Genomic DNA, 26,969 nt, shown 5'->3' with positions numbered 1-26,969 from the left:
AACCCCAAGGATGGGCTTCTCTCTTATTAGCTACCCTTGTGCCCCAGCATGTGACCCAAGGTTGCCCCCTTTCATTTCCTACCTCATTCACCTATCTGCCACATGCCACCACCTTTTGACGGATGTACCTTGACTATATTATCCCCTTTAGAAGTAGAAACCACCTAATAGGGTACTTGGTTAACCCCATTGGGAGTTTAGAAGACATTGGCACATCCCGAAGCCCATTATGGAAGTGCAGGCCATTATGAAGTCCCCACCTATGGTCCATTGATTAGATAAGCTCATTTGCTCGATTTCTTTAATGACTTATTGTACTGGAAGCCTAGGGGACGCATTGGATCTTATGCAGGATTGCAAATGGTTTCCACTTGGGGTTTGGTCTCCCTATACGGGGTCCTAACCCTCCAAAGGGCTACATTGGCACTTGTAGGGTGAGCGTTGAGAGCCATGGGCCTCCACAGTAGCAGTGTACACTACATGGATGCCCACGGCCATTCAGAGATTACTCGTGGTTCACCTATTGGATGAGGAGAATGCACTTGATCCATCATGCGCAATCGGCCCCAGATCTACACCATACACTTGGCAAATGATCCAGGACTTCCATGATGATGTGACACCACCTACACTATCATCCTAGCCTTTGAGGGCGACCTACAGGCATCTTCGATTTGTTTGGAGACACATGAGGACACTTGTGTACCCCCACGTCATTCGGAGCACCACAGGTTATTACAAGGGACCAATGGCACCCATGGACCTCATTAGGCCTCTTAGAGGGCCCTACGACATGCATAGATATTATTTGACCTCTTGAGAGACTTATATTTTCATTCATGAGCTAGTTTGGTGGGCTTGTCACCAAAAGTTGTATTATTAGCACATTATTTTACTTTTAAGGCTTATGTAAGCCAAGGAGGCTAATTCGAACTCCTTAAATGTGTATAAATACAAGTGAGGAGAGATCATTTCTCATCATCACTTTGGATTGGATCTCTTTCTTCTTTAGAGAATTTCGCACTTTTTGCTAGAGGATGAATTGGAGAATTTATGGATGAATTTTGATCTTCTCTTGGAGCTTTGTCATTGTAATTTGTGAGTGGTTGGATATACTCTACTGCATTGTAAGTACAAAATTGTTGATGCAATTCTTGTTACTTTTTCATATATGTTGGATGGGATTTTCATTGCTTTAAGGCTAATTGTTGCATGCAAATTATTGCTTAATATTGTGGGATTGTCTTTATCATAACGTTATCTCCATGCATTGGCCCTTGTAGTATGAGTGAAATCTCCTAGAGGTAAAATTTGACCTTGACAAGCCATTCCTCTTGTACATTTGAAGTATAAAAGCTGCAAGATTGCTTTCACTTGACCTAGAGGGTTTGTGAAGTAATTTTGAGGCCTCCTTGACTAGAAACCAAGAAATCTTACACATAATCAACATAGACTCCATTCTCCCAAGTATTAAGGCACTAATCTACCAAGGGTGGTCACCAAAACTCCTATTCTTTCACCTTCTCCCAAGTCTAGCCACATTGGGGTGCCTAGGGCATCATTTTCCCAGCAAGTTAGCCACTGAAAAAGTTCGATCTCCTAGGGTCTCCTGCGTTGGCCTCTCTTCTAGCCCTCCTCCAAATTTGAAGACATTTTGATGGTGGAGTTGGGAGAAAATCCAAGCCCTAGCTTCGGGATAAAATCTTGCCCAGCCATCCCCAGGTGTGAGAAATCGGTTACCCGATTCCTACTATAGCAAACTGGTAATATTTCACCTACTTGTTATATTACTTGAACAAGTTACTTGCAATTTTCTATGGCAAATACTGAAATACATACACTGCAGCCTACACAAAATAAAATACTACGGAAACTAAACACTACACTGGAGAGTAATAAACTATTAAACACACATATCAACATAGTGGTTTTTGGACAATGTCCCCGGAAAAACCCAACTTGGGAAAATTGATGCAGCAGCTGAGGGTTTTAATTATTATGCAGTAGTAAATCTGAGTACAAATCATTGGATGCCCAAACTAGCTATCCGATACAGAGAAATGTTGGCAAAGATTTAGTGAGAAAAAACTCACACTGATTCAGGAGAACTAACACTGATCAGAGACTGGTTAGCTAGCCCCACGTTGCCTCTGCGCAGCGTCTGCATCAATCCTATGCAGATATGCGTAACACTGGCTGGGCTCTGCGTCACCTCCTCTGTTGATCTCCTGTTGTCTAGAAATTTGACCTTCTGGCCCTCTGGTCTCACACCCCGGCTTCTGGCACTGGATCTCGACTCTCCCAGCTAGATTTCAAACTCCCTCTGAAGCTCTACACTGCCTCCCTAAGTTGCTCTAAGCCTTCTCTACTTTGCACTCTCCGGATCTGGAAAACTCTCCTTCGGACTACTATCCCTGCCCCTCACTACAAGAAGATCACTCGATCTTACTTTGGCAACACAACGTTGCTACTCTTGAGAAATTCGATCTCTGATCTCTCATTCGATGTGTTCTCCAAGTGCCCATCAAACTCCTTATAATCTCTCGTTGGAGCTCCAACGGTCAAGATTAAAACATAATCAAGGGCTAAGATTAACTGGGAGTTGATCCTCATCTTCCTCTAGAAGATTCACACTTGATTTAATTAATACCCATTAATTAACCAGATTTCTTAAGTTTAGACTTAGGGAACCATTTTAAAAAGTTAATTATTTTAATTAAACCATCTGGAATTTTCCAAAACGATTCTGGGTATTGGAGAATGCATGTGTCTTAGCCTTCTACAAAATCTCGAGGCTAGAGAACATCCGATGCTACAAAAATCAACACTCCCTCTTAGCGAGGAATGTGCTCTAGTGCTACAACTTGTTGAAGCATCACTCTGACTCTGCAACACCTCCTGCTGCATTGTTGATGTCTGACTATACTGCCCACCAACTACTGCGCAACTCTGATATGAACTACATCTATGTTGCTATTGACCTATTGAACTGCTATCAACCACTGCATCTACATTGCAACCCTCTCTCCATTTGTTGGTGTTGCAACTGCAACAACTGCAATGAAAAAGCATCCAAATATAGAACTAACTGTGGTCAGTTTGATGCATCTGTCATCCAAGTTCTCACTGTTGCTAGTCTCTGCACTGTTGCTGACTCTGCTTTGTGCCAACTGCATTGCGCTGCTCAATCTCTAACCTGCTACTAGCTACTACATCTGTCACTCTGGCAACTGACTGCACCAACTGTCACTGGTCCATCATACTACTGCTCACTTATGGGCTCCCGTAGCAGGGTCTTGATCCAAGAGGTGGACTCCTCAAGGATCCTAGCCATCCTGTAGCTCTCTGAGGCTACAGCTCTAGATCACCCCACCTCACCCCTGGAGGCATCTCGGCAATCATGGCAAACTCTTCCTCCAGCTTGGGGGACAGCTTGTCAATATCAGCGGATGCCGCTTGCTGATCCTGCTTCCCCTCCTTGTCCCTCTTTCTGAGAGGACATAGAGTGTTGTAGTGGCCCATCTCACCACACCTAAAGCACTTGATCTTTGAAACATCCTTCTTTCGATTGTGCTGCTCCTGTTGCCCCTTTGATGCAAGGGCCACATCCTCCTCTTCCTTCACGGCTTTCGTCCCACCGCTACTACTGCCACTGATTGTGGCCTTCACCAGATCACGCCTCATCTCCTCCTACTGCAGATAAACCCATACACGTTCCCAATCTACCAGGTGTTCTCTGCCCAGGATGCTCTGAACGAACACTTACCAATCTTTGGAAACACTATTTAGCACTAATCAAACAAACTCTATAGGTTGGGGCCCTGACCCTACTGAAGCCAGCTGATCCCAGACTTCCTGAAGCCTCTTAAGGAAGGGATCTATTCGCTCCCCTTTCTGCATCCTTGTGCATCTCAACTTCTCTTCTAAGTACATCTTTCATTGCTTGGATTCATATAGCGTAGCTAAGGCTTCCCACATCTGTCGGGCAGTATCCTTGCCGACTATATAGGATATTACATGATCTCGAACCCCATCGAGAATGATCCTCTTAGTCTTCACCATCTCAGCCTTGTACTTCTTGAGTGGATCTGCAACGACAGGCACGGCTACCACACTAATGACATAGGCTTTGAGATCATGCTCATCTAGAAGGCAAGAGATCCTAGCCTTCCAGATCACATAGTTGGAGGCTCCATCCAACCGATCTTGATCTCTCAACCCAACTGATGCCATCTCTCCTAAAAAGACGAATTGCTCCCTCTTCTTCTTTGTGCAATTGTTTCCCATCTATTTGCACTCCCTTCTAGAATGAGAAATCTCGCACACAACTATTGCTGCCCTGTTAGAAAAAATTCGGACTACTTGGCTGGAAGTCCTCTGAGGGAGGAATTCCCTTAGTATGTGCTCTTCTCTCCTTCTGACGCGAATCTTCCAGCAACTGCTGCGAAATATCTGCGTCGCAGCTAAAGATCTGCTCTGTAAGAAAACTGCGTTGCTCTCTCCTGCCTCTAGAAAGCTTCGATCTGGAGATTGAATTTCTATATCGACTCACTCAAAGAGATTGATTTCTCCTCAAAACTTCGACCTCCTTGGCCCAAGGACTGCACTGCCTCTGGGGTTTCGAATTGATGCCTCTACAGTGATTTCAAATTCCCTGTTCCTTCTGCAACTGAGCTCTTTTGCTCACAATCTGTGCTCTGATACCATGTGAGAAATCAGTTACCCAATTCCTACTGCAGCAAACTGATAATATTTCACCTACTTGTTAAATTACTTGCAGTTTTCTATGGCAAATATTGAAATACATACATTGCAGCCTACACAAAATAAAATACTATGGAAACTAAATACTGCACTAGAGAGAAATAAACACACATATCAACACAGTTGTTTTTGGACAATGTCCCAGGAAAAACCCAACTTGGGAAAACCGGTGCAACAGCTGAGGGTTTTAATTATTATGCAGTAGTAAATCTGAGTACAAATCGTTGGATGCCCAAACTGACTATCCGATAGAGAGAAATGTTGGCAAATAATTAGTGAGAAAAATCTCACACTGATTCGAGAGATCCGACACTGATCAAGGGGCTAGCTGGCTGGCCCCACGCTTCCTCTATGTAGCTTCTGCATCAATCCTACGCAGATCTACGTCACATTGGCTGGGCTCTGCGTCACCTCCTCTACTGAGCTCCTGCTATCTGTAAATTTGACCTTTTGGCACTCCGGTCTCACACCCTGGCTTCTGGCACTAGATCTCGACTCTCCCAACTAGATTTCGAACTCCCTCTGAAGCTCTACGCTACCTCTCTGAGTTGCTCCAAGCCTTCTCTACTTTGCACTCTTTGGATTTGGAAAACTCTCCTTCAAACTACTACCCCTGCCCCTCACTACAAGAAGATCGCTCGATCTTACTCTAGCAACACAACGCTGCTACAGTTAAGAAATTCAATCTCTGATCTCTCATTTGATGTGTTCTCCAAGTGCCCATCGAACTCCTTCTTATAATCTCTTGTTGGAGCTCCAACAGCCAAGATTAAAACATAATCAAGGGCTAAGATTAACTGGGAGTTGATCCTCGTCTTCTTCTAAAAGATTCACCCCTGATTTAATTAATGCCCTTTAATTAACCAGATTTCCTAAGTTTAGACTTAGGGAACTATTTTAAAAAGTTAATTATTTTAATTAAACCATCTCTAGGTGGAATTTTCCAAAACAATTTATGGGTATTGGAGAATGCATGTGTCTTATCCTCTCTGCAAAATCTCGCGGCTAGAGCACATCCAATGCTATAGAAATCAACACAAGGCTAATACTTCCCAAGGTCAAAGCAACATCATTAAGTGAAATAATTTCTTTGATCCTTCCCACCTGGTCTAGGGTAAGAAAATCATTGATTATTTCATACCTTCCTCATACCCTAGACCGGGTCCACTTGGCCCTGTGTGGTCCCGCTCCTTCAAAGGACCATTCTTCAAGAACCATCCGGGATACCAACTTTAACAAGGATTTAGGGTGTGGGGAGCTCCTTTCAAAGCCTATTCTCATACACCTAACACCCAAAATCCTCCTCCTTTCCCTAGAAGCACATAGTACCTTGCTTAGAAAGCAAGCAAGCTCCACCCTTCAAAACCTTCTCGGAAAGGGTCTGGGTCACCCATATCCATTGAATTAGAATTCATTAGTGACTCCATACCTATCGAGTCTCATCCCATCAGTGAAAGTCCGCAAATAGATGGGAGTCTTAGCTGAGGTGACAGTGGGCTAAGACTCCGTTTGTTGCCCTTGGCCTAGCATTTTCCCTTTAGGGATTCCCCTTAAGGTCCCCTACTAATTTGAGCGGTAATAAGACTGAAGGGGAAATTTGTGGTGACTTCAAAATGGCTATTTAGGATTAAACATGGAGTCAAAATTTGTGGTGACTTCAAAATGGCTATTTAGGATTAAACATGGAGTCGATGGAAGCATTGAGAAATATAAAGCAAGGTTCGTGGCCCGAAGATTCTCCCAAAAAGAGGGAGAAGATTATGACAATATATTTGCACTTGTGGCTCGATATACAACCATTCGTTCGATAGTTTCTCTTGTTGCAAGTCAAGGATGGACCCTTCATCAAATGGACGTGAAGACAACATTCCTTCATGGCATGTTACAAGAAGAAGTCTACATTGAGCAGCCACAAGGATTTGAAGTATAGGACCGAAAGACACATGTTTGTAGGTTGAAGAAGGCATTTTATGGTTTGAAGCAAGCCCCCATAGCATGGTACGCCTACATAGACAGTTACTTGGTGAAGTTGGGATTCACAAGAAGCAATGTCGATCCCAACCTCTACTTCAAGGTAGTCCAAGGTATGCCATTGATTTTGGTTTATATGTTGATGATCTATTCTTGACAGGTAGTGAGCCCCTGATGATCAAGTGTAAGAGGGAGCTAACCTCTGAATTCGAGATGCAGGACCTTGGACACATGCACTACTTTCTAGGCCTCGATGTGTGGCAAAGGCACGGTGAGATTTTCCTTTCACAAGGAAAATATGTCGTGAAACTGTTGGAGAGATTTGGAATGATAGAACGCAATTCCCTCCCCACACCGATGGAAATGAATTTCAAGAAGCTATGTGGAGAAGCTACAGGACCCGATTTGGTGAATCCATCTAAATATAGACAGTTAATTGCAGCTCTGATGTTCTTATTGAACATCCATCTAGACATATTGTTAAGTTATGGTATGTTCTATGCTTAGAGCAGTTTACTTATATTTCTTATTATTATCCACAGATTAGCAATCACATGTACATAAAGTAAAGTGCAGATAGAACATTAAACGATCGACAGAAAACAAGCCAAGACAAGAGACACAAAATGTGGCGGTTAGCCAGGGACAAACCCCAATATGGGAAACCTTTTGATCAAATCTTCCTTTATCTTCAATAATTCAGCAGAGAGAAATAGTACATAAATCTGATTTACATCAGCAGTAGCAAACCCTAGATCAGCCCTAAACTAGGGCAAACAATATCTTGCAAACTAACCGTCGGATCGGCTTGATTCCTTCACCAAAAAATGCGGCCTTCTAAGGAGATTCAATTCCACCTATAGCGCAGTTCTGAGAGAGAGTCTGATGGTCAACGCTGGTCAAACTTCTGATCTGCAGTTGCAGCCTTAAATCTGCGTCCTTCCTTCCACACGTGTGAGAGAAGAGTCTCTTTCTGCGCAGTAGGAGAAAAGCCCCTTTTCTTCGTAGGAGAGAGAGAGAGATGTGATGAGATGTGTGTGTCCAAATGAGGAAAAGACCTCCTGTATTTATATACAAATGTTGATGATGAATAGATGCGTCTGTTGGGCTTCTGAGCCTACATGAGTTGCTGGTCGGCTTGATAATTATTCCATAAACAAATTAAATTCATATCTCCATAAATACTTATCGGAATCGGATGATCTTTAGATCAATCCTACACCTCTCAATGAGAGGAATCTAATAAGAATATTATCAGCCATGAATAAGATAACCCACATGGAGTTTGGCCCTAGTTGCCAATTTTAACACTCCCTCTCAACTAGGGAGAACTCCATCTGCAATTCGTCTATCGGTCGTTATTATTCATCCATCAAATGCACTGCCCTGTATAGCTTGACCCCTGCTCTGCTCTGTTCTGTTCTGCCCTATTCTGATCTGCTCTGCTCTGCTCTGTCTGAATTATGAAGAGGAAGAAATGATCGAGGATGTATCATACCATCCTCCACTGACTCAAAGTCAGTCTCAGAGTGTGTACCACTGGTCCCAGACCAGTCCTCAACCGACCCGAAGTCAGTGTCATAGTGGGTACAACTCCTACCACTAGTCCCAGACCAGTATCATTGATCCCAGATCAATGAAGGTCATCCTAGCATAGGGAGTATGGTAGATACAGCGATGCGTCCATCGGTACTACTATGGTCCCTATCCTCATTTCCCTGCTCATTGATCAGATGAGAGGTACTTCCCATGAGTCCCAGACTGCATGGGTAGGATGCCTCGACAGGAGAACTAATCAATCCTGTCCACAGGAGAGCGAATCATCCTGTCCCACAAGAGAGCGAATCATCTTGTCCCACAAGAGAGCGAATCATCTTGTCCACAGGAGAGTGAATCATCCTATCCAGTGGATGCCACGGAGAACTAATCATCCTGGCCCACAGGAGAGCGAATCATCCTGTTCCACAATCGCCATGGAGAACACATCATCCAGGCCTCACAGGAGAACTAATCATCCTGCTACACAATCGTCATGGAGAACACATCATCCAAACCTCACAGGAGAACTAATCATCCTGCTACATAGTCACCATGGGGTGTCACAGGGAAAGTTTTGATTCTTTTACCCTGTACACGTACACCACCAGGGGATGGTGAGTCACCCTGTGGTCATATGTCGCTCCAAGAAGTACCCCGCGCCCCCCCTGGAGCTCCCAGAGCTCAATACATCATACAAGACCCTCATCAGAGGGTCTTTGAATGACACCAAGTCGTTCTCGGAAAGTCAGGAATTTGACCTTCCCTAGGGGCTTTGTCAGAATGTCGGCAACCTGTTCATCTGTACCGATATGTTGGAGCCTTATTGCTCTTCTCTGCACCATATCTCGAATATAGTGGTACCTGATATCGATATGCTTGGAGCGATCATCAAATACGGGATCCTCTGATAAACAAATCCCACTCTAGTTGTCACATAGGATCACGGTGGTATCCAATGTAAATCCAAACAGCTCACTGAAGAGCTTTCGCAACCAGACTGCCTCACAAGAGGCCATGCTAGCAGCAATATACTCTGCCTCGGCGGTGCTCAAAGCCACCAACTTCTGCTTCCTGCTCATCCAGGATATCGAAGCAGATCCCAAGGAGAAACAACACCCGGAAGTGCTCTTACGATCCACCACACTGTCTGCCTAATCAGCATCAATGTATCCAAGTAGTCTCACATCTCTGGCAGTGTATCTTAACCCATAAGTAATTATGCCACGAAGATATCTCAACAGATTCTTGGCACCAATCCAATGTATGTGGTGAGGTTCAACCATATGTTGACTCAACATGTTGATTGCGAAGCATATATCTGGACGGGAGTTCACTAAGAACATTAATGCTCCGACGAGTTGACGATACTCTGTGGCATTTCGTAAAACAGGTCCAGCAACGCTACCGCTTAACTTCTTAAAGTAAAGCTCCATCGAGGTAGTTACAGGCTTGCAGTCCACCATACCGAATCTTTCCAAAATCTTCACCACATATTTTCCTTGAGATAGGAAAATTTCCCCCGCCTTCTACCAAACTTCAAGTCCTAGGAAATAGTGCATCAGTTCTAGGTCCTTCATTTCAAATTCAGAAGCCAACTCCCTCTTACATTTGTGAATGAGAGGGTCTGCACCTGTTAGAAAGAGGTCATCCACATACAGCACCAGTATGAGAGGTTTGTCATCTTCAACCTTAAAGTAAAGGTTAGGATCAGCTTCACTCCTAGTGAATCCCAATTTCATCAAGTAGCTATCGATCCTCTCATACCATGCTCGGGGTGCTTGCTTCAGCCCATAGAGAGCCTTCTTCAACCTGCATACATGAGATTTTCGATCATAAATCTCAAATCCTTCGGGTTGCTCCATGTAGACCTCTTCTTTGATCGAACCATGCAAGAACGCAGTCTTGACATCCATCTGATGTAGGTTCCATCCTTGTGAAGCCACAAGGGCTATGATCGAACGGATGGTGGTATATCTGGCAACAAGTGCAAATATCTCATCATAGTCTAAACCTTCCTTCTGGGAGAAGCCACAAGCGACAAAACAAGCCTTATACTTTTCCGTACTTCCATCTGCTGCATGCTTTATCTTGTAAAGCCATTTAGAAGTGACAACTGTCTTGTCCAGGGGTCTGGGAACTACTTTCCAGACATCATTCTTCTTAATAGACTCATATTCTTTGGTCATAGCATCCTTCCATACTTGATGCTTGACAGCATCTGAGAATGATGAAGGCTCATTTTGAATGATCGTGCTCATGATGGTCAGGTATCCCTGATACCTGTTAGGTTTCTTACTTTCACAGAAGGTTCCTCGGGGTGCAGTGTGTCCTTCAGCATCATCGAGTAGCCCCCTAAGCCAAGAGGGCCTCTTCCTAGAAGAGGAAGGCTCAAGTGGATCAATAGGATCCATGGGTTCATCCACATCGGGCATTGTTACATCATCTTTTTCTTTTGGTTCCCTGGTGTCAGCTTCTTGAGAGCTCCTTAAAGTAGGAAGATTGTTCACCTTGCTGAGAGCCATATCTTCGTCAAAGGTGACATCATGACTAATCACGACTTCCCTTTGACCGGCTACATAGATTCTATAGCCCTTAGTATTTTCACCATAGCCCACGAAGATTCCTTTCTTTCCAAGATGCACCCAATTTATTCCTTTTCTCTTTCGGCACATGAAAATATACAGGGCTTCCAAAAATTCTAAAATGAGATACGTCAAGTTTCTTACCGGTGAACATTTCTTTAGGAGTCTGCGAACCCAATGCTTGATGAGGGCATTGGTTTTGTACATATGCAGCAGTGGTTGCAGCTTCGGCCCATAGAAACTTCGGAAGTCTTTGATCATGGAGCATGGCACGGACAGCTTCCACAATCGTACGGTTCTTCCTTTTTGCCACACCATTCTGTTCAAGAGTATATGGTGTAGTAGTCTCCCTCTTAATGCCAGCCTCTTTACAAAAGTCATGAAACTCGTTAGATTCATATTCAGTCCCATTATCAGTCCTTAAGATCTTGATCTTCTTTTCGGTTTGATTCTCGATCAAGGCTTTTAAGTGTCGAAACCAAGAGAACACTTCATCCTTCTTTTTCAAGAAGTATATCCAAGTCTTTCAAGAATAGTCATCTGTAAAAGTAAGGTAATATGAATATCCTCCCAAGGAGTTCACAGGCATCATACCAAATATGTCTAAGTGAACCAACTGTAATATATCGGAGGTCTTGCTTTGGCTTGAGGGGAATTGTCCCCTTTTGAGCTTTCCTTCGGCACATCCCGAACATACACCACCTTTCTCTACTCGGAATTCGGGCATCCCTGTCACCATTTGTCTTACATTGTGTAGAGCTTTATGATGAAGGTGGGCAAACCTCCGATGCCAAAGTTCGGACTGAAGAGATGTGTCACAAGACATGACACCGAGCAGACTTCCACCGACCTGATATAAAGAATCAACACGAAACCCAAGAGTAAAGGCATCTTTAACATTGTTTTTCCATACACGTACCTTGCCACTTCTGAAGGTCACCTTGTAGCCTTTGTCTTCCATTGCCGAGATGGACACCAGGTTCTTTTTGAGGTCAGGTACATATAATACATCCTGTAAATGGATTGTATTACCTTGATTCAGTTTAAGAGAGACACTGCCTACACCTTTCACGGGATATTTCATATTATCTCCAAGGACAATTTCCAGGTTAGTTTCTCTCTATCAGATTATGGAGAACCTCTTTGTAACCAGTGAAGTGCCTTGAGGCACCACTATCAATAAGCCAATTTCCCAGCGAGTCCGGAGGAGTAGAGGTAGATAGAGCAGCTGGTAGATAGTATTCATCCTGTTTATTGTCAACAGTGTTAGATTCATACCTGGAATTTCTAGCCTTCTTGAATGGTTGTCCACTTCCCTGATTTCCAGCACTCCTTTTACCTCTGCTATTAGAATTGCCATTCCTTTGATTGCCATGAGAAGGATTATGATCGTCGTCCTAGTGAGAGTTCCTTCTATTAGGGCATTCCCTTGCATAGTGACTTGCTTTATCGCAAATGTAACATCGTCCTTTTCTTCCACCCTTAGGTCCAACCTTTCTTTTTGATTTAGTCCCGGAATTATTTCTTTTCTTAGCATGAGAAGAAAAGGTAGTAGGAGGACCTTTAGGCATGGGCATTTCTTGCTCTTCTATCCTTGTTTCTTCTTGAATGCATCTTGCCATTAATTCCTCGAAACCAGGAATTACGTTATTGTTGAGAAGAGTAGTCCTGAACATGTACCATTCGGATGGTAATCCTCCAAGGGTTGAGAGTGCCATTTCCCTATCAGTAATAATTTCTCCAATAGATAGGAGATCGTTCTTGATCTCGGTGATTCTTAAGAAATATGCTTGCATGCTCTCATCTTTTCCCTTCTTAATTTCCTTCAGCTTATTTCTAAGAAACAAAACTTGATTTGCATCATTAACTTTAAATAAACTCACCAGTCTATCGTAGATTTCCTTGGAGGTGTTCAGGTCGGAGATGTAGGCCACCAAGCGCTTGTCAATAGAGTCCCGGATGATCTTCTTTGTTTTGACTTCACCGGTTTTCCATTTGTTCCTAGCAGCAGCGGGTGCATTTGATGGAGGCTCGACAATGTTGCCTCTCACATGGTCCAACACTCCTTGATATTCTAAGGTTAGATCAAGAGACATTCCATCCGTGATTGTCAGACTTTTCACGGAGCTTGTCTTTGGCAGGGAAGAGTGTTGAGGACTCCATAGTTCTTTTAGGATAGCCTTGCCAATCTTCTCTTCGGTGATTGCTCTTGCTCGGGCTTTGTCTTCACCTCAGCTCTGATACCATGTTAAGTTATGGTATGTTCTATGCTTAGAGCAGTTTACTTATCTTTCTTATTATTATCCACAGATTAGCAATCACATGTACATAAAGTAAAGTGCAGATAGAACATTAAACGATCGACAGAAAACAAGCCAAGACAAGAGACACAAGATGTGGCGGCTAGCCAGGGACAAACCCCAATATGGGGAAACCCTTTGATCAAATCTTCCTTTATCTTCAATAATTCAGCAGAGAGAAATAGTACATAAATCTGATTTACATCAGCAGCAGCAAACCCTAGATCAGCCCTAAACTAGGGCAGACAATATCTTGCAAACTGACTGTCGGATCGGCTTGATTCCTTCACCAAAAAATGTGGCCTTCTGAGGAGAGTCAGTTCCACCTACAGCGCAGTTCTGAGAGAGTCTAATGGTCAACGTTGGTCAAACTTCCAATCTGCAGTTGCAGCCTTAAATCTGCGTCCTTCCTTCCACACGTGTGAGAGAAGAGTCTCTTTCTGCTCAATAGGAGAAGAGCCTCTTTTCTGCATAGGAGAGAGAGAGAGATGTGATGAGATGTGTGTGTCCAAATGAGGAAAAGACCTCCTGTATTTTTATACAAATGTTGATGATGAATAGATGCGTCTGTTGGGATTCTGAGCCTACATGAGTTGCTAGTGGGCTTGATAATTATTCCATAATCAAAATAAATTCATATCTCCATAAATACTTATCGAATCGGATGATCTTTAGATCAATCCTACACCTCTCGATGAGAGGAATCTAATAAAAATATTATCAGCCATGAATAAGATGGCCCACATGGAGTTTGGCCTTGCGGCTTGATATACAACCATTCGTTCGATAGTTTCTCTTGTTGCAAGTCAAGGATGGAACCTTCATCAAATGGACGTGAAGACAACATTCCTTCATGGCATGTTACAAGAAGATGTCTACGTTGAGCAGTCACAAGGATTTGCAGTAGATGACCGAAAGACACGTGTTTGTAGGTTGAAGAAGGCATTTTATGGTTTGAAGCAAACCCCCAAAGCATGGTACGCCTGCATAGACAGTTACTTGGTGAAGTTGGGATTCACAAGAAGCAATGTCGATGCCAACCTCCAATTCAAGGTAGTCCAAGGTATGCCATTGATTTTGGTTTATATGTTGACGATCTATTCTTGACAGGTAGTGAGCCCCTGATGATCAAGTGTAAGAGCGAGTTAACCTCTAAATTCGAGATGCGGGACCTTGGACTCATGCACGACTTTCTAGGCCTCGATGTGTGGCAAAGGCACGGTGAGATTTTCCTTTCACAAGGAAAATATGTCATGAAACTGTTGGAGAGATTTGGAATGATAGAATGCAATTCCCTCCCCACACCGATGGAAATGAATTTCAAGAAGCTATGTGGAGAAGCTACAGGACCCGATTTGGTGAATCCATCTGAATATAGACAGTTGATTGCGGCTCTGATGTTCCTATTGAACACCCATCTAGACATATGTTATGCAGTGAACACATTGAGTCAATTCATGACCGAACCTCTCCATGCACATTAGGTTGTTGCCAAACACATTTTGAGATATTTGCATAGGATGATCACCATCGATTTGATATTCTATCGGAGATGTTCGACTTCATGGATATACCGATGTTGACTGGGCAGGAAACGTTGTCGACAGGAAGCGTATGTCTAGATGTTGTCTTAGCCTTGGATCTGCCATGATATCTTGGATGAGCAAGAAGCAAAGTCCATAGCACTGAGTACTACCGAGGCAGAGTACATTGCTGCTAGCATGGCTAGTTGTGAAGCAGTTTGGTTGAGGAAGCTCTTTGGAGAACTATTTGAGCAGGTCCTGTTACCACCACTTTGTGGGTGACATCCCTAGGAGAAAATATTTTTCCATGACAGTCCTCAGTCGGCAGCCTGCAAACCCTTGCAGCCACCAACTAGCTCGTTGTGCCATTTCTCCGCCACCTGAGCCAGCCATGTGGTCCCTCACCCATCTGTCATGATCGTATGTTTGAAGGTGGGCCTCCCAAGCCTAAAGGTATGCCTTGTCATTTAGTAATTGAGTATTTTAGTTTACTTATCATGGAAACTCTTAGGCATGGAATAATGGGGGGATTCGGCATAAAGAGTGGACTAGGTCTATGTTCTTGTCCCCTAGGTCTCTTTTGGGATGTTAACCTTGAACCCTAGTCCCGTGGGATCTCTTTTACTAGCCTTTGAGTTTCTGGGATGGTATTACATGGGAAACCCTGATTTTGGATGCATTTCAGTTCAGTTTTGGAGAGCCAGCATAGCTTTGGAGCAGATGCTTGAGGCCAGTTTTCCATCTCAGTTATTTTGTTGTATCAACATGTAAACCCAGTTTCCATTATAATAAAAGTTGAGATTGTTCCTATTCATCTTCTTGTTATTTTGTTGTATTCTATTGGTTATATTTTTACATGGCAATGTTCTATTAAATAAATAGTAATTTTTATGGAGTAATTTTGGTTGAGTTAAATTTCCGCAAAATATCTCATTCAGGAGATTACAAAGAGCTCCAAAACCCAAACAGTTTTAGGAGAAAACACCTAGAGATGACTTAATTAAGTTAATTAATTAGTAATTAATTTTTTTCTAAGACTAACTTGGGGAAAATGATTAATTAACAAGAATTAACTAAGAAAGGTGAGAATTCTCTAGAAACTCACAAGCATCAACTCAGAGTTGATCTTCATCATTGATGAGGATTTAATCATGGTCATTGGTGAGCCAACGAGAGATTATAAGAGGAGGTTGGTGGGGTTGGAGCTAGAGAGACTTGAGGTCGAGTTCCTTGGCAGAAATCGAGCTTTCCAGTTGCAGTGATTCAACAGAGGATAATTAGAGCTAGAGAGGGGATGTAGAGACAATGAGTCTGAAGGAAGTTTTCCAATTTTGGAGAGTCAATAGCAGAAGGGTCATATTTCCTAGAGAGGTTGCATAGATAGCTTCAAAGGGAGATCGATTTTGCTGAGGAAGGGTGATTCAGTTTCATTTGGCCCGAAAGATCTCCAGGAGGCCAAGCAAGTCACTTCCAGAGGTAGAGTCAGCCAGGACGTCATCATTCTAGCAGTTCTGGGGGCATAGTGAGTAGAGCCTACAAGCACTGTGCAAAGGCTCACACAGAGGTTGTACGAGCAGCTAGTTTTTCCAGTTGTCAAAACAAGGTTAGGCATGGTGTTGAGGTATTTGCCTCATAGATATTTTGGCCATATTATTTTGCTTATTGGATATCCAATTGGGCCTCCAGAGATTGTACTCAGAATTTCATTGCTGCATAATAATAAAACCCTCATTTGTTGCGCCGGATTTCCCGCGTTGGGTTTTTCTGGGGACAATTGTCCAAAAATAACTGTGTCAAATTTTTATTGTGCGCGCTAGCATTTTCTCAATTTCCAGCTTATTTCTGCAACGTTTTTTATTTGTGAAGAATTGCAGTGTGATTAATTCATTATTTTTTTGTAGCAAAATAAACTACATAATTTAGTCAGTTAGAAGAATTAATTCTAGTTGTGGCAATTCAAGCGAAATTTCACATGGAGTGCTAAGGTGACAGTGGAAACCACCTCATTATTGTATTTAGTCACTAAAGGCACTATGTTAGTGCTCTAACCAATGTTAAGCATCCACCCAAACTAAATCATCCATATGTCCATGAAGCATTGCCAACAAGTCAAAAGACCAAGCTTTCTCAGTGCAAGCTAAAAACACTATTGGAGTAACCCCAAAAGGTAATAGTTTCAATTTTGGACTTGCTCCAACTTTTGATCCCAAGACACTCATACTTTGACACTAAGCTCTAGTTGATAATTGCTCACGTACCTTGTAAAATAATGACTATAGCTTTTATTCAACGAAGTTATTTAATACAATCTGAGAAATCCCCTTTTATTTAATTAATTAGGTAGTTGTGCAACCTAGTTTTCTTAACCACTTCACTAATTAATGACCTTATATTACTTTAGTAAAGTTATTTAATAAGACCATGAATTTATTACATTTTATCTCACTATTGGACTATTAATACTCCAACAAGACCAAGCAAGATTCTTTGGGTCAAACAAAGAAAACCTTGCCAAACCAACTAGCTTCACAATTAAAGCAGAATTGAGAACATTTCCAAAGGCATTAAAAAATGAGGACAAGCACTCTCAAAAATAGGAACATAACTAAAACCATGAAAACTTCAGAGTCATGGCTATTATTGACCAAAAAACAATGAGAAGAGTACCAAATCTATAGCAAAAACTACCAAAGGGTGAATATCAAAGATGAGGATAAAAAAATTGTGGACCTAAACCCAACGATAAAAATTTTGTAAAGCATTTGTCAATATACATCATAGTAGGGCTTTTCAGCATGTTAAGTCAAATTGCAAATTTTAACCCATCTCATGGAGTCTTTGTCAAATGCCAATTATTTAATTAAGAAGAGTTATTGTCGAGATTTAAGTTGAGTTTTTCCTTTTTTGTTGAGTTATGCTCCCCAATTTTTTGATAAATTGAGTTTTTGCCAATTCAATGAGTAGATTCTCCATTTTGGGTTGTGAAGGTGTTGAGTTGTATGAGTTGTATGATTTTAATCCATAGATAACCCTTTATTGCGATGATGACCACCACCACCAAAAGTAATGTACTAATTGAAAATGCAATCTACAAGTGATAACCTATATTATAAGTTTCAATACATTAAAAATTAAATATTTTTGAAAAATATTACCAAATCCCTAGCCATGTATGTATCTCATTCAATGGTTTAATCAACAAGCAAGAGCCAAAGGGAACACCTTTTTCAGTTAAACCACAAGCAATTGATGTATTCAAGAGTGAATAGAAATGCAAACCTCAAGATCTCGTTTTTCCACATAGAGAGAAATAGATTTTTGTACATTATTTGTCCAATCACGAAGATCATCAAGCCCTATAAAACATGAAATAAATAATTAAATATGTGTAATGGGCCAAAACAACAAAAGATGGTCCTTGCAAACAAGTTCACAAACCATGCAAGAAAAAAAAACATCCTTGCTTCTAAAACATATAATTAATTTCAGAGACATCTCATAAGAAACAAGATACATTGTCAACCTTAATGTTGCTACATGCCTCTATAACCTAAAAATTATACTTCTATCCTAGAATTAATAAATTGGGCAGTTTGTTCCTACAACATTACCCTCAATGCTAATCAATGAATACAATTAATATAACCAAGACAAATAAAATCAAAACATGTACATTGGAAGATGCAAGCAATGTTGAACTATGTATAGATATTCCAATAGGGCCATATGATAACCCTCCCCTACCTAAGCATGGTAACTTGTTTACAAATCATAATCTAGAAAGACATTTGAAGATTATGCTTTTGTAAAGTACTTTAACGCCTTTTACACTAAATATGGACCACTCTAATACTCTTATGGTTGTTGCACCTATCATGTTATCTCATTTGATTCTAAGAGTATGTGTTAACTTCTTGCTCCCAAGTACAGCTTTCATCCCTTGAGGGATTGTATGATGCTTCTCCATCACTTTAGATAGGACATCCAACCCACTTGATTGACTCCACTAGGCACTACAACCAAGACATTGACCAATATTTTGGGAGCATTGGCCGTGGGATGCATTCAACACTATTTATGACACTTTCGTCTTCCTCCAGGACCTAAAAGTTGCACATAAGAGCCAAGGCATTGCTTAGAGATTCGATGTAGCCCAAAGATGACAAGACATCACTAGGTTGGCATTGCACCTTCTTGATGGACGTTGCCATGTTTCTCAAATGATTTGATAATGATAATGATCCAAGATCCCTCTAGAAGGGACGAGACACTACATTGTATCATGACATCATGCCCTAGCTCCATGATGTCCACTTCATGTGGCTTGGATTGCTAACATGGGATTATTAGATGGAGATGCCTTGTTGAGGCTGCCTTTGCTTGAAGATTGGGCACCATTTGATGAGGAGATGTGACTTTTGGAATCTGACACACTACTTTTGTTGAAATGACCTACCACTTGCTCTATCTCCTCTTATAATTTTGACCCAAACCCTCAAGTCACTTTCAATCACTGAGATTGGATCACAATCAAGGGCTGAGATCAAATGATAAGTTAACTTAGGAATTTTAATTTTTCGTTAGTCCAACTTTAGGAAATAGTTAAATAATTTAATATTCTGCTAAAGAAGTTGTCTTGTGGGTCCCTCTACTAGCCTTAGCACTTAGGCAAGCACAACCCTTACTACTCTACTCTAATCAACACTCCCTCTTATAGAGGAAGGTGTTCTACACTACACCCAACTTCTCTATGAGATAAACAAATATGCTTGTTGGAAAATCAATGGAAATAGATTAGGGCTTGATTTTCCTTTCTTGATAGTTACTTGTGAGTTGTGTTGGCTTCTTTTACTTCTTTTAATATCTTATCTTTCATCAAGCAATTACCATATTATGTGTGTATGAAGATCACAAAACAAGACACACGATGTAGGCACTATGTCAGGGCAAAACCCCCCTCGAGGGGAAAACCCAGTCAAAAATTCTCCCTTTCAATAGTATTCTTTGAGACTCTTCACCATACACAAAGACCAAACCTTCCCTCCACACCAAGTCAGCGTCCCAGATCTTCGACCTCTTTTCTAGCAACTTCGATTGTGCGGAAGCTTCCAGCATCAGGCAGCTTCCGACATCAGTGAAACTTGGAAGACTTTGATCTTCCAAATTAGGGCACGAAACAAAGAGAGAGAGGCACCAAAAGTTCGATTTTCTTCTTCTCCTTAGACTCCACCCAACTCGCACTTCCTTCAGCTTCCTTAGACCCACTTCGACCTACTTCGCACTTCTCCAACTTCTCTTGAGATATCGAATTAGCTTGAGATGAGATGCTCCAAATGACTTCGACTTGCTTCTATTTATAGGCTCCAAGTGAGGTCGAATTAGTGTCCTTAGTCCGACTTGGTAAGGAGGATATATAAATTATATTTGACTCAGTAGTAAATCTTTTTACATGATTCAAAAGCCCAAGAAGGGTCTCTTTGAATATGCAATGACTCTATAAACTCAATATTAATCCTAGGGATCCACAATGGGGACTTTGACTAATATAATGATCACCCAAGCATGAAATCCATGCTTTAATAAGTCATTGTTACAATAATAATAATAAAAATTATTTATTCTTTTGACATGTACATTTCATGATGACTCAAATACATTAATGAAGACTGAACCTAATTACATTTTCCAACAATGCTCCCTAGAAAAGCCTTGGTCAGAATGCCTATTGTCTACTCCTCTATTGGTACATATTGGAGTGAAACTTACCTCTCTAAACAATATCCCTAATGTGGTGATAATGTAAATTGATGTGCCTTGAGTGATCGTGAAGCATTGGATTCTCAAAGAGCTTGATGCAGCTCCAATTGTCACAATGGATCACGGTGGGCTCCAACTCTATCCCAAAGAAGCCCACAAGAAGCTTCCTTAACCAAACAGCTTCACACCCTGCCAAACTGGCAACCATGTACTCTACCTCAGTTGAACTCAATGCAATTGATCTCTGCTTTTAGCTTAACCATGAAACAATAGTTGATCCAACACCGAATGTGCATCTTGATATGCTCTTCCTGTCTGTGGAGCTCCCTGCCCAATCTGCATTAGTGAATCCCTCAAGCCTCATCTCATCAACTTGTCTATACCACAATCCAAACTCTATTGTCCCCTTGAGATATCTCAACACATGCTTAGCAGCAACCCAATGCGCTCTAGTTGACTCAAATATTTAATTGCAAAACATATATCTTCCCACGTGTTCACCAAATACATCAGCAACCCTATCAATTGTTGATAAAGTGAAGCATCTACTCGCTCTGATCTGGATGTATCTACCTTCCTCCAGTTTGTGACTAGAGGCATGGTCATGGACCTTCAATCCTGCATGTGGAATCTCCTAAAAATCTTCAAGGCATACTTGCCCTGCCCTTACCCCAAGAAGATCTCGCCATCACCCTGCCAAACCTCCAGACCAAGGAAATAGTGCATCAACCCCATAGCCTTCATCTCAAACTCGCCTGCAAGATATATCTCAAACTCCAGGAAGCTTATCTGCCCTGTCAAAATTAGATCATCCACACATACCACCAAAAAAAGTAGCTCACCTCCAACAACAATGTAGTAGACGATGGGGTCTGCTTCACTCTTGGAGAATCCCAATCCCTAAAAGTAACTGTCTATTGTTGAAGTTTCTAAGTCTACTTAGTTAGGAACCCTTCGTGCACTTTTTCTAATTTATTCCTACCTACTTGTTATTTTTCCTTAACAAGTTATTTACAAAGTAAATACTGAAAATAAACACCAGTGCATGCTCAACATATTACAGATCAGCAACTAAAAGAAACAAGAACAAACACACCACATGACACCATTATTTTTGGACTAATGTCCCCGAAAAAACCCAATGTAGGAAAACCGATGTAGCTATTTGAGGGTTTTCTTATTAAGCAATATCAGAGTACAATCTGGGTGCCGAAACTGGCCTACCCAACAGAGAATTTCCTTAGCAGTAATACCTCTAGGTTTCTAACAAATCTACTAGCTGAAACCCCGGATAATCCTTCCGGTAGTTACTCAGCACCAATCTGCCCCAGAAACCCCAGCGTCTGCCCAATTTGGACTGCATCAGCCTCTCCTAGCCCAGTGCTGGCACTGCGTCAGCCCCAGGAGGCCTTGCGTCAGCTCTCTGAGCCTCTGCGTCAGCTATGCTGACCCTCTAGTGCTCTGCGCAGCACTTAGCTGCCTGGCCCTGCGTGAGCACTAGCTTCTCCTACGTCTCTATCTCTGGCTGCTCTGCTGCTATCCCTGCACTATCTCTGCCTCTCTGTCTCTCTATACTCAATGCCCCTCGGCTGCTGTCCCAATCACTGATTCTATCTCTCTTAACAAACCCCGCTCTAGAGAATAAAATGACTGATCACTCTGGTGTATTCTCCAAGTGACCCTCAAGCCTCCTCTTATACTTTTCTTGTTGACATTTCAACGACCGAGATTAAGTCCCTAATCAACGGCTAAAATTAGATCTAACTTGATCCATGTCTTTTGGACCACTCTAACACAGATTCATATTAATATACATTAATATTTTATTTTCCCTAAGTTTAGACTTAGGAACTCCATTAAAAATATTAATTAATTTAATATCTCCTGATCTGTTTAATCTGCCCAAACCCTTTCTGTGTATTGGAGATCTCATGTGGCCCAACCTCTCCACCAAATTTCGTGGCTAGAGCACATCCAATGCTACCCCAAATCAACATCTATCCAAGCATATCATGCTCGTGGACCCTGTTTGAGCCCATAGAAGGCTCTCTTGAGTCTGCAAACATGAGTCTCCTTGTTGCATGTTTCAAATCCCTCCAACTACTCAATATAAATCTCTTCCTCAAAATCCCCACTAAGGAATGTTGTCTTAATGTCCATCTAGTGGATCATCCACCACATCTACACTGCAATAACTACAATAGCCCGGGCAGATGAATATATGGCCACTGGAGCAAAGGTCTTGTTGACCATTGAAGTTGCATTTGATGACTTGTCAAAGACCCCATGATCAAAGCACATTTCATAGCATTCCAATATCATAAAATCAGGTCAAAATTTCAGAATTCATCTACTTCCTTCATCAGTTTGTTGTGTGAAATTCCTAGATCTAACAATCTCTGGAATCCTACTGCAACCAACTGAATCTACTTCACCTAAATTGTAAATTACATTACAAGCTTATTTCAAATTTCTTCTTGAAACATTGAAGTAAATTACTGAAGCAGCCTACACCAATTAAATATGATTCTGAAACATAGAAACTGAGCAAGGAAAATAGAAACACATAGGACACAGTTATTTTTGGACAATAGTCCCCGGAAAAACCCAATGCAGGAAAACCGATGAAGCAAATCTGAGGGTTTATTATTATTAAGCAGTAGCAAATTCTGAATACATCACTAAATACCTCATAGGGTTATTCAGTTACAAAGAGAAATACTGGCAGAAGCTTTGTGAGTTTTACCTCACACAATCACTGAGAAAAAGTCTCGGTTGTTCCGGCTGCTGGATGAGGTGCCCTTGGCAAGCCCTGCGCTGCCTCTACATTGTCCCAACAACCCTCTCAGGCACAACATCACCCAACTGGGGAATCGATCAGTAGCCCAGAGTCACTACTCTCAGCCTCCCGATCTCACACCCCGGCTTCCGGCTGCTGAAACTGACCCTCTGCTCTGATTTTCGACTTTCTCTCTCTCCCTCTGCGCTGCTTCTGCATGGCCCTTCTGGCCCTGCGTCAGCCTCTGTGTCAAGGCTACTGGATCACTCTCTGCCTCTCTCTGCTGATGTATCTCTAGTTGAGAATCTCTCTCTCCGAAAGCTGCTATCCCTTCCCCACAATTGCAAGAGATCTCCTCAATCGATTTTTCCTCTTGAGAACTTCTCACTTTAGAAAATTGATTTCCTCAATCTCTCTGTGTGTTTTCCAAATGACCCTTAAGCCCCTTCTTATATCTTCCTGTTGGACAACCAACGACCCAGATTAAATCTTAATCAAAGGCTCAGATCATTTTGGCTTGATCCATGTCTTTTTCTAAAAGTTTCACCCATGATTAGATTAATAGCCTTTAATATTTTAATTTTCCTAAGTTTAGACTTAGGAACCCCATTAAAAATATTAATTATTTTAATAAAATCACTTCTGGGTGGAATTTCCCAAAACGCTTTCTGGGTTCTTTGGAATGCATGTGCCCAAGCCTCCCTGCAAAATTTGAGGCTTAGAGCACATTCGATGCTACCCCAAATCAACACTCCCTCTTAGCGAGGAATGTGCTCTAGCAATACACTAGAACTACATATTGCTCTTACTCTGAAGCATCGTCCTCTACGCTACTGCTGTCTGACAAGCTGTCCACCAATTACTGCACTACTGCTGCTACTGTACTGTTGCCTTTGACACTGCCACTACTAATGCTACATTTGTACTACAACGCCCTTTCAAATGTTGCCTCTGTTATGTTGCTAGCACTGCCACTATTAACACAGCATCCGTACTGCAACTCAGTTGCTGAGAGAAGTAACTAAAAACACCCAAAATTGGACAAGTATCTAGTGGATACACCTCGATGCTGAAACCCTGACTGCTGCTAGTCCCACGCTGTCTTCTGAAGCCACTGCGTTGTTGAGGCTGTGCACTGTGCCTCCTCCACATACTGCTGCCTCTCTGCTCTGCGTTGCTCACACTCTGGCACTACTAACTACTGCATTTGTCGAATCAACACTCCATGGCACCAACTGAAACTCCACCATCCCGCTACTAATGATCATGGGCTCCTGTAATAAGGTGATGATCCAAGAGGTGGGCTCCTGAAGGCTCCTGCCCATTTGTAGCTCTATCGAACGATAGTTCTATATCAGCCCACCTCCCTCCTGGAGGTATCTTGGCTGACATGGCGAACTCCTCCTCCTGTTCAATCTTCGCCGCTGCAACCTTAGGATCATGCTTCTCATCCTTGTCATTTTTCAAAGGACACTACGATGCATAATGGCCCATCTTGCCACATCTGAAGCACTTCACCTTGGAGACGTCCTTCTTTCGTCTTTGTTGCCCCTGTTGTCCCTTCGATGCAAGGGTTGTGTTATCCTCCTCTACTTTGGGCTTCGACCCACTGCTGCTACTGCTCCTCTCAAGTTTGACCTTGAGCAGGTCTCTCCTCATCTCTTCTTGTTTCAGAGCTACCCACATCTCGTCCCAATTTGGCAATGCTGCTCTGCCCAGGAAACTCTGGACAAAGACTTGCCAGTCATTTTGAATCTTGAGGTGTGCGTTCTGCAGCTGACAACTCATCACGGCTCTCCTTCAATTTCATGAGGAATGGATCCACACGTTCTCCCTTCAGCATTTGCACAGACCTCAACCTTGTTCTAAATACATCTTCCGCTACTCGGAAGATCCCTGATACAATATGGCCAAGGCATCCCACATCTCCGTAGCAATTCCTTTGCTAGCAACGTGGCACACCACGTGATCCTTGACTCCATCCAAGATCATCCTCTTGGCCTTTGACATCTCAGCCTTGTACTTCTTCAGCGGATCCGCATCCGCAGGGATAGCTACCACATTATCAACATACGACTTGAGGGTATTCTCATCTAGAAGGAAAGGCATTCTAGCCTTCCAGATGGCATAGTTGGCAGCCCCATCCAACTAAATACATCTTCCGCTACTCAGAAGATCCCTGATACAATGTGGCCAAGGCATCCCACATCTCCGTAGCAATTCCTTTGCTAGCAACGTGGCACACCACGTGATCCTTGACTCCATCCAAGATCATCCTCTTGGCCTTTGACATCTCAGCCTTGTACTTCTTCAACAGATCCGCATCCGCAGGGATAGCTACCACATTATCAACATACGACTTGAGGGTATTCTCATCTAGAAGGAAAGGCATTCTAGCCTTCCAGATGGCATAGTTGGAAGCCCCATCCAACCTGTCCTGATCCCTCAAGCCACTATTTGTCATATCCTCCGAAAAATGTCGAACAACTCTCTCTTTCTCCTTACTGCATAGCTCCTAGGCTGGCTTACGCACTCCCTAATGGAGTTGGTAAGCTGTTGCTCCTTTGCTGCTCAGCAAATGGGAAGTATTGATTTCCTCGGCAAGAAATCACTGAGGAAGTATTCCCTCATTATGCGATCTGCTTCTTCCTTCTTACGCCTTTTCCACCCAGCACTCAACTTGCAAAAAGCTGCGTCCCTCTAGCTCTGCGTGGCTTTGCGTAGCTCCCTCTGCCTCGGCAAATTCTTGATCCAGCAAATCTTACCTCTCTGCCGGCTCACTTAGAGCGAGACACCCACGAAAATATAGCCCTCCTGGCTAGAACTACGCAATCCCTTAGGGATTCAAACTGCTACATGCTGCAGCAAGTTGGCCCTTGCTTCAATGCTAGATCGTCTCTTCCCTATTTCACATCAATACCTCTGATACCATGTGAAGATTCCTAGATCTAACAATCTTTGGAATCCTACTGCAACCAACCGAATCTACTTTACCTAGATTGTAAATTACATTACAAGCTTATTTCAAATTTCTTCTTGAAAGATTGAAGTAAATTAATGAAGTAGCCTACACCAATTAAATATGATTCTGAAACATAGAAACTGAGCAAGGAAAATAGAAACACATAGGACATAGTTATTTTTGGACAAAAGTCCCTAGAAAAACCCAATACGGGAGAACCGGTGCAGCAGCTCTGAGGGTTTATTATTATTAAGCAGTAACAAATTCTAAATACATCACTAAATACCTCACAAGGTTATTCAGTTACAAAGAGAAATACTAGCAGAAGCTTTGTGAGTTTTACCTCACACAATCACTGAGAAAAAGTCTCGGTTGTTCCGGCTACTGGATGAGGTGCCCTTAGCAGGCCCTGCGCTGCCTCTACGTTGTCCCAGCGTCAACCCTCTCAGGCACAGCGTCACCCAACTGGGGAATCAATCAGTAGCCCAGAGTCACTGCTCTCAGCCTCCCAATCTCACACCCTGGCTTGTGACTACTAAAACTAACCCTCTGCTCTAATTTTCGATTTTCTCTCTCTAACTTTGCGCTGCTTCTACGTGGCCCTTCTGGCCCTGCGTCAGCCTCTGCGTCAAGGCTACTGGATCACTCTCTACCTCTCTCTACTGATGTATCTCCGACTAAGAATCTCTCTCTCTGGAAGCTGCTATCCCTGCCCCTCAACTGCAAGAGATCTCTTCAATCGATTTTTCCTCCTGAGAACTTCTCACTTCAGAAAATCGATTTCCTCAATCT

General features: G+C 42.4%; 1 protein-coding gene across 1 annotated transcript in view; it reads right to left on the bottom strand.

Moving 5' to 3' along the window:
* LOC149143082 (Metallo-hydrolase/oxidoreductase superfamily protein) overlaps nt 1-26,969 on the bottom strand; it is a 332,415-nt gene that overhangs the window by 81,712 nt on the left and 223,734 nt on the right. Inside the window, exon 6 of the mRNA XM_089448872.1 lies at nt 17,959-18,035. Within this exon, the coding sequence (XP_089304998.1) occupies nt 17,959-18,035 (77 nt within the window). The remainder of the gene's footprint in view (nt 1-17,958; nt 18,036-26,969) is intronic.

The sequence above is a fragment of the Pinus tabuliformis genome, chromosome X (genome assembly GCF_031772625.1).
Source record: "Pinus tabuliformis cultivar Carrire ecotype Pingquan chromosome X, CPIR1, whole genome shotgun sequence".
In the NCBI taxonomy this organism is placed as follows: Eukaryota; Viridiplantae; Streptophyta; class Pinopsida; order Pinales; family Pinaceae; genus Pinus; species Pinus tabuliformis.
The sequence above is the reverse complement of the archived record's forward strand: the minus strand, read 5'-3'. Positions and strand labels throughout refer to the sequence as shown.